Source organism: Nicotiana attenuata, chromosome 7 (assembly GCF_001879085.1).
Source record: "Nicotiana attenuata strain UT chromosome 7, NIATTr2, whole genome shotgun sequence".
Lineage (NCBI taxonomy): Eukaryota > Viridiplantae > Streptophyta > Magnoliopsida > Solanales > Solanaceae > Nicotiana > Nicotiana attenuata.
Window position 1 is genome coordinate 74,947,528 of NC_031995.1, and position 9,520 is coordinate 74,957,047.

Below are 9,520 nucleotides of genomic sequence, written 5' to 3' on the forward strand. Positions count from 1 at the left end.
GGAGGCCAATCAAGGAAAAGAATCAGTTACTCCTTAACAGGCGAGTAAAAATCAGCATTTCACAAAGGAAAAGTTTTGAAAATTGATCACAAGTTTTGAGAATCAATCAGAGAAGGAACTCAGTATATATAAATGAATGCACAAGTAATAGACACGTGAAGCCAAGTTATGGCAAAATAACAGCATATAGTAGTAACCAAAAGAAGACATTCGAAGCATGATGGTCAAGTTTCAGTATTTTAACAATAAAGAAGAAGATCAGAAGCATGCAAAGAACTCAGAACCAAAATAGTCAAGAGAATTGAAGCATACTGCAATTTCAACTGACGAGTTGCACAAACAACTTCAAAGAAATTGAATAATCCCTAAAGAGACTAGGGTTTTCAAAACTCAATCGAATTTAGAGGAGATAAGCAGATAAACAAATAAACAGGTTCAGAACCTCGGATAAGCCCACAATTAGGGTTTTCAACATGCTAACTCAGATAAAAATAAGGCAAATCAAGCGACCATTAACAAACAGACCAAGAAACTCAAACAAAATCCCCAAGAAAATTAGGGTTTTCAACATGCTAATATAACACAAACAAAACACAGTAAAACATGTCGAGAATCAGAGAAGAGATTTGAAATAACTTGACATGAAACCCTAGTTGAAGAATAAAGAATTTCTGAAAGAAAAAGTTAAGAATCTTCAAGAAAAACGCATAGAAAGTTCACACACACATAGATCCAAGACAGATCTAAAATAAATCGAAGGAACCTTAGAGATTAGGGTTTCGTAAGAAACCCAGGTGACGAGATAGGCTTTGGAAACAATTGATCTGAGCAGAGAAGTCGAAGATCGAACTCGAATAGCCACGACCGGCCGGACAAAGGTTAAAGACGACCGGAGAACAGTCATCGAACAAAGGCTTGGTCGGAACCCTTCAAGATCTGGTCATTGGACCTTTAGAAGCGAGCACACAGAAGCTATGAGAGGCTAGTATAGGCCTCCGATGAGCCTGAGAATCCATAGATTAGGGTTTCGAGGAGAGGCGACGGCTAGGGTTTGGGGTAAGTTGAGAGAGAGTTGAGAGAGGAGAGGGTTCAGAGGCGGCGGTCGAGAAAAAATGAGGTAGGGTTTTAAGGTCTTTTGAATTAAAAAAGGAAAGGAAAGAGGAGAGCCGTTGATCTAAAGGATCAACGGCTGGGATTAAACGGGTTAAATGGGGAACGGGTTTGGGTATGATAGAAAGGGTATGGGTCGGGTAGACGTGTTAATTGGGCTGGGTAATTGGGTTTTTAAATTGGGGCTGAGATGGAGTGCCAAATTGGCTAAAATTGAAATGCAATAAGGCCAAATTGTAAATAGCCAATTTTCCCCTTTTAATTTTATAAAAATGGTAATACTGATTTTAAAAACAAATTAAACGCACTGGATAAATAAGTATTATATAAATATTAATTAAAAAAAATGCTGGGACTAATTATATAAACGTAAAATGTCATAAATCACAAGATGGGCTATAATTGCAATTACATGCAATTTAGCTTTAAAAATTCCAAATAAATTTGTAAAAATATACAAAAAATTACCTTAATTATATTTGGTGTAAATATGAGAATAAAATAAGTTATTCACAAAAAAAATGATAATTTTGGGAATAATTATTGGATTTTGTACTGTTAAAATTGACAATAAATTGATTTAAAATAAGAAAAAATACCAAAACTCTTGGGAATGCTTATATATGCATGTATATGCTATTTTGAGGATATTTTGAGTACATAAAAATACTTAGGAAAAAATTGGGTATCAACAACAGGTGCAGCATGTTGTTGGTAATCTGGAATGTCTCCGCATGTATGGTAGGAACCGCAATTTCTGTGGTCGGTTATCAGCAGTTGGTTGCTCCCAATCATAAAGAGCAGCTTCTGGCACAAGAGGTGCTACCACTCTGACGTTTGGGTTATCTCGATCATTCATGTTGTTCCCGTTGACGTTGTTTACATCATCCATTTCAATTTCAATTTGTTCACTTTGTTTCAGTTGTTTGCTCTTCTTGTTAGCCCGGCTCAATGTCCGGAATGCTTTCTCGGCATCTGAGAGTCCTTCAAAGAGTTCACCAGTTCTCGAAGAGCTTCTAGGCATGCACCTGAGTTACAGAAGAGTTCAACCGTGAGAATTTCAATGGAAAGCATTTACACCACAGAAAGTTTATCAAGACTAATAATCCTAGCAATTATTCAAAGTTGCAATAAATAACACCGTTAGTTCCCCGGCAACGGCGCCAAAATTTGATCACGCCCAACTACGCCTTATAAAAAGGACTAAGCGGCCGCCGCTAATATATAATCCGGTTCAGTCCAGAGTCGAATCCCACAGGGAACTAACCTATTTACTACAACTTTTAACACTGCTAATGAATAGCTCAAACAATCCCCGGATGCAATATTTTTAATGGATAATGAGTAGAATTTAGTTAACTAAGGAAAAATAGTAATAAAACTAGCAATAATCAAGAAATAGAGTTGAATTCAATGGTAAAATGGTCTAGGGTTATTGATTTCTCCAATTGTCGGATTAATTCCTGACACGTTAGCTATAATCTCGCCGTAATACTCTATAAGAAATATGAGTTCTGGGTTACCGCAATTATCTCTCGATCAATTACGATAATTTAATAGAAGCATTCTCTCGAACTACTCTAGTTAACAATTTATGCAACTCAGAATTATCCCACCAAAGCTTCGTTATCTCTAACCCTGCTTTTAAATTCAAGTAATTAATCTCTTAACTTATCCGGAAGTGGTGTTGTTCAACAACAATCTAACCCAATGTTCTTTCTCAAGCAACACAAGGTAAATAGACACGATTAATCAAGGGCCCTTTCAATTAATCACAGGAAAACACATAGTTGAACAATTATATAGAGTAAGAAACGGCTTAATTATATCAAAACGTAATCAAGACTTCATCCAACAATTGGTTCCATCAACCCTAGATTAGAGGTTTAGCTATGCATAATCGTGTTCACAATCATAATGATATAATTCATTCTCAATGATAAAAACAAGAAGAAGAAAGGTAAAAAACTCTATGTTGAATCTTCCGCCTTGCTTCTTGCCTGTTCTTGCCTTTAAAAACACTTCAAAAACCTCGATATCCTCTATTTGGGCGAGCCGGGCTTATTATAGGTCAAGGAGAGTCGTCCTGGAAATTACACAATTGACCTTGCAATGTTTGGCTCCGAACACCCCGTCCGCAGCCGTGGATGGACCGCGGATTGGCCGCGGATTCAACATATGTTCTGGCCGCGGATTTCCTCCTTGCTTTTTCTTCTCTTTTTCGATCGTGTTGTCCTCCGATTGGCCTTCCATGCTCCATATTGACTCCAAAACACTCTTTTAGCTTTCTCCTAGCTCGGAGTGGCTCCTGCAAAGCAATAAACTCGTAATTAGAGTATTTTGTTATCTTTTACAATCAAACATAGATAAAGTGTGGCTAAATTATAGTGTAAATATTAGCTAACTTGCATGATTATCATCTATTATCAGTACTAATTTACAAACGTTCAATTTTTTTTATTCCCCGTAAATTGTGTGCTTCACTTAAAAGAAGCGTGGCTTTTTTTCTCGCTTTTCACTTCAAACCCCATGGTCCTTATTGCTTTTTTGCACTTTTCGCTATCACTGGTTCGAGTAACCAGAAAGTTCTATTCTTGTTCTGCATCCAAGTTTCGCGGTCTTATCGTTTTCAGCATTTTTTGTAGAATTGCAGAAGGAAGTGATGTCGGGGCATGAAAACTATTTTTGACCTTTTTAGGAGGGATTTTATATGTCAGGCAAAAATTACGTGTTCACAATGTTCGTTACTCAAAAGTCACTTTTCTTTCTTTTGTTACACAAAAAATATTTTACTTTGCTCTAGGCACCACAAAAGTCACCTTGGCCAGATTTTATAATATTTTTACTTAAAAAATCTATTATACCCTTGACATAATATAAATTCTCTCATTTATGTAATACCTTTTATATTATATACTATATAATAAATTTTACCTAATTATTTTTTAATAACACCAAAGTCAGTAAAACTATTTTTTAACAATAAATTCCTCCGCTTTGTCTAAGTATCACATAAAGTGACTAGGAAAAATCAAATATAATATTTTAGTACAATAAAGTTAGATTGATTAATCATCCATGAAATTACTCCATTAATCCTAATATATTAACCTGAAAAATAGAGTATTAACTAACTATAACTAATTAAAACCGCATTACTAGCGAAAGAAATATTTGCGTTATCAGTACATGTAACTTAAACCGTTAAATGTTAATCAATACCCCTAATAAACTATAATGAAGTGATTAGTCAGGGTTTTTTTTTTTTTTTTTGTGGGGGGGGGGGGACCGGAGGTATAGGCGGTGATATGGGGGGGGGGGGTAGGGGAGGGGAGACTAGTAGCAAATGTGCATATGCAGTTGCATGTGTAAGCAATAATAATAGTCGGGCATGGTCTGGACTTTGGAGTATTTTTTTAGCTCATTACTGCAGTCAAAGTGTTATCTCTTTCTTCTATAAAAATAACAATTCTTCAATGGTCCCAAGATTTACCCCACGTGCCCTTCTTTAAATACCAGCTATAATCCATTACATTTATGTGATTGATTGATTTATGCGGTTGTTACAACTTTTTTACTTATATTAATTTTAGAAACACTAAGAACTGTAATTATCATTTACTGAAATTACTCTCATCATATTGCCTTCTTTCTGTCTTTTGACTCATTTCTGGCCCCAACTCTGGAGAAATCATCCACAGTTCCAAGCTATTCTTTGACTATGATTCTTCATTTACCCTACTTTTATTCATTTCCTTCAGTTTCTTTACCTTTAGTTTTTTGCAGCTTTAGAAGAAGAATAGAAAAAATCTGGAATTAAAGAAAATATTGTGGGGTAACAGATGTTGACATAGAAAATGACAAGTTAAATGTAGAAGAACGGCATTTTTTTTCGGAGCATACATATAGGGCCATATTTAAGTTGTTTCCTATAAAGCATATGAGATATTTATGACACGTAGAGTTAGGTAGTTCAACTTAGTTAAACCATCAATCTTCTTTCTCACCTTCAACAAACTAATAATATATGTAAAAAGCATATTATAATATATACAAAAATCATAGTTGGATCAGCATTACCTCACGGGTGTTATAATTTTTAACCAGCCCAAAATTAGTTACATAAAGACACAACAAATTAAATAAAAGACACCAAACTAAACCGTACAAATAGCTGAAGTACAAACAGAAAAACGTTAAAGCTAAGATTCCAACGCTTCGTATATCACGACAAAGCATGGAAGTATTGCCCTTGGATTAAATACGTATAATTCCTCGAGATTCGAGTAGATCCCCGCGTACCCGGCTACAGAATCGTATATGGCTGAGCCATTTGCCAACAAGCCAGAGCCAGAACACGTCTCCTCCTCTGTTGTTGGCGAAGCCACCGCGTCTTTCACCGTCTGCTTAACTCTTCCGGCAATGACCCGACACACCAACATCGCCCTACGTTTGGCGATGCCGCTACCTAGGCAGTCGTGGGCCCGCCCGCTACTAGCAGTAGTGCGGACCCCACTAGTTTTGCTTCCCTGAAACCCATGACGTATGAGATTGCAAACTCCGCAACTAGGTACGGAGCCGCACAAGCTGGACGAGCCACGTGCGCCGAGAGAGCAGGTAAGGCTCGTGCAGTAAAATCTAAGTAGCTCATTTCCGTCAGCGGCGCATCTTGGGTTTTTCTTGCCTGTAGCGACCGCATGTATCTTTACGGCGTCCCTGCAGTCCTCGAACCGTTGGATTGTGCGTTTGGTATTGTGGACTTTTAATATCCGTTCGATCTTGCAGATTGGGTTGTCCTTCTTGAGCCAGCTTGATTTGAAGATTATCTCCACTATGTTTCGACTTGAATCTTCTGGACCCAGTTCTGACACTGAAATTGCAAAATCTTTTGTTAATAATCTTAATTTAGTATTATTTCACAATATTCTAAATTGACAGTTTGCTTTTTGACAACAATATATGTACAATCAATAAATTGAGTCCCAATTCTAGAAATTAAATGCAATCAATTATATGACAATAATCCTAATTATATTCAGGTCGATTTCATCTGACAACAATATGTGACAAGAAAGGAAAATAATTTAATGGGGCTTTACTTCTAGTTGGTAAGCTATCAAATCTTACTGGTCAACCGGCAACGATTATGTTCAGATCTCTTTATAACAGTATTTCTATATACTAATTTTTCACTATAAAAATTACGTTTTTCTCAAAATCAATTTTTATGCTATATTATAATATGCGTCTTCTATAACAACATTTCACTATAGCAGGCAAAAAATATTGCAGTGATATTTGACTGTATAGGTGTTATTAACTTATTATAAAATTAGTTAGGAATAACTAATAAGCTTCTCCAAAATTAGTACTAGTATGGCAAATTATTGGAACTCAAATAACAAAGCAGATAAGAAAACTATCTTTATTAAGTAGAGTAGGCTACCAAATGCTTATAATCTAAAGATAAGTATCCCAGAAGAAAGATTCGATCCTTCCTTTGTGCATTATGTTTGGCTTAAACAAAAGAATATTTTCAATATAAAACAAAAAAAAAAAAAAGTAATTTTAGTAGGAATAATTTCGAGTGTCGGTGTGTCAATAATAAAAAGAAAAAAATAATTATGGCCAATTAAATTTTCCTCCACGTAATACTGTACAGTTTTTTTCAATTTTATGAAGAGGTAGTTGGAAAATATTTAGTAGATGGTCCTTTAAATATTTAAGTGGTGTAGTACAGTGACTGTTCGTCAAAAGAAAGGCAAGTATTTATGAGGGGGTTCAACCAATGTATGATAAAATATATTTAACATTTAACGTACTTTAACATGGTTTTTTTTAATGGACAAATTCCCATGGCTAAATTGCATTACCAATGCCGTTTTGCTTCCACTAACAAAATTTGAACTTTCCCCGACACAATTCAAAGTTTAAATATTTTTATAAACCTTGTCTCTTGTTATAATTATAAAGATCGAATCATGATTTTTCAAAATTAATATGAGCAAATAAAGAAGGAATATGATGGATTCACTTCTATTCATGGAAGCAAGAAACCAAAGTAATTTCTCAAAAGATTCACTAAATTAAAAAGGTCGATCAAATGCTAAATAAAATGAACATGAATATAAGTAGAAAGAGTTTAACTTATATACAATATAAATAATTTTAAATTATTAGTATAATTAAATATACTATAGCATATTATCTGCCTTATTTTTCAGTTAACTATTAGCATCATTTATTATAGATAATTATCCATACTAATTTTTTTTAGGTGATATGATAATTCAAAGGAAGTAAAAGATTTACCAGCATGCCTAACAGCTTGATGATGTTCCAAGCTCTCAATTTTTGGGAAAACTTCTCCACATTCAGGGCATGCACATATTGTTGACCTTGGTAACGGATGCCTATAATTTTAAATTTAATTTCACTCATTAATATATAGCAAGATAATCACAAAGAAATCCATTAATACAAGGTAAGAAAAAAAAAAAGAAAAAAAAACATATACCTGCTAGGATCAACTATCATGTGACACTCATAACATCCAGAAAGCTTTCGAAATTGCATTCCTCTTGAAGAAGAAGTAGTAGTAGTATACGTGGAACTAGTACTACCGTTTGATCTAGCAAGAGACCTCGAAGAAGATGATTGGCCATGATGATGAGAAGTTTTATTCTTGCTTAGAATTCGAGTTTCTTGTCCTAAACTGCTACTTTCTGGTGAATTATCAGCTCTGTGTACCACTCTTGTGTTTCCATGTACAACATCCCTGATATTAAAATATAACATAATTAAAGATTAAAAATACGCTTTCTCTAACAGTTTAATCTTCTAGATGAGATATTTAATATAATCAGTAGTGGAATCACATACAACGAATAATGGTCAATTGAACACCCTTCAACGAAAAATTATATATAGTGTATACAGAAAATTATATCAAGTATATATGTCAAAAATTTAAAATGTCAAACATTACTCGTTTTATATAGAAAAATTTCTGATTTCGCTACTGAATATAATGTTACTAGTCGAATAAACAAAAAAAAAAATATTATGTAACTTTTAGATAAGATAGTCACAAAATATAATACCTGAAAGTACAAATGGAACTGCAAGAACCTAACTTGGAATTTTTGGAAGCGGGATCATGAACTGTTGAGTTCTCGATTTGTTTGCAAGTCAATAAGTTCTTGAATTGATCCCATGAAGATGGTTGCTTTTGTTTCTCCTTCTGCTGTTTAATTTGCTGTTTTTTCCTCCTTTTAGAAGGTTGTTTTTGGGTATTCTCTGATGTTTCTGGTGTAAAAGTTAAGAGTGCCATAAAAAGTAGAGCTAGAAAATGAAAAAGAAGAACTATTGTTGAAGAAGAAGAAGAAGAACTTCTCTTCTTCATATGAGAAAAGATAGAGAGAGAGAGAGAGAGTTTTTCTAACTTTTTATGTTACTTTGAGTGTAAAGAGTGAGTTGTTTCTTTCTTTTTATTAATGGAGAGGGATCCAAGAAGGAGTTGGGCTTCTTTACTATCTACTCCCTCTACTGTATTTAATATTCCATTTGCTGGTTCTTAGCACAAACATGATGTATTTGTCTTTTTTTGTCTTATGTAAAACTTAATTAATCTATAATCTGTACTTATCCAAGTGATTTGCCCTACTAATCTCAACCTTTCATTAGATTTGACTTTTGGCATGTAAGACCAAGTGAATTGATAGTTGATCAACCATGGTTAAGTCTACACTATGAAGTGATACGCATTCAACTTTAAAAATGTTTACTGCCGGTTTAAGTTGATTTCCTTTTAAAGGTTTCATTAAACTTAACACACACGCACATACTAGAGTCAACTTCAATATCTCTTCAACTTATTTTTTCGTTTAATAAATCAGGTTAAAATACTTTCATGGGCAGAGCATGAGATTTAACTAATATATATCGACAATACAAAAGCTATTTATATATTATATAGCTGGTCATCTATCTTATTTTTCAAGTACTAATTTCGCTTACTAGAAATATTTACTAATTGTAATTATCTGTTTGGTGATTTAATATTATAAAAATTCTTTTACATTGTCGATGTATACAAATTAAATTCCGATGCATATGGCCCGGTACAAAACCAAAAAAATTGTGCGTACAAGTGTGGCTAGTTTGGTGTCAATCAATACTCATGAATAGGCATGTACTTTATGCTTGGTAGTATATGGGTCAAAAGTTATCTCTAATATGATCAAACCATATTAACATTAAGGAGGCATTCACGGACTGCCGTGTGTTATTAGTACGACTTCAATAAAGACCCGCCCAAGGTCGAAGTGGTTCTAGAAGCAATGAAGGTTGCGGTCGAAGAGTTATCAAGGATCAAAGTCGAGGTCGACATCCAAGACAGGGTTATAAC

At 34.3% G+C, this 9,520-nt stretch overlaps 1 protein-coding gene across 1 annotated transcript; it reads right to left on the bottom strand.

Moving 5' to 3' along the window:
• On the bottom strand, positions 5,135 to 8,636 carry LOC109229312. Its single transcript, XM_019394708.1, has 4 exons — positions 8,214 to 8,636; positions 7,628 to 7,888; positions 7,423 to 7,523; positions 5,135 to 5,980 (listed from the first exon to the last, which is right to left on the bottom strand). Exons 1-4 carry the CDS (start codon positions 8,513 to 8,515, stop codon positions 5,313 to 5,315), a joined length of 1,332 nt encoding a protein of 443 aa, XP_019250253.1. The 5' UTR covers positions 8,516 to 8,636; the 3' UTR covers positions 5,135 to 5,312.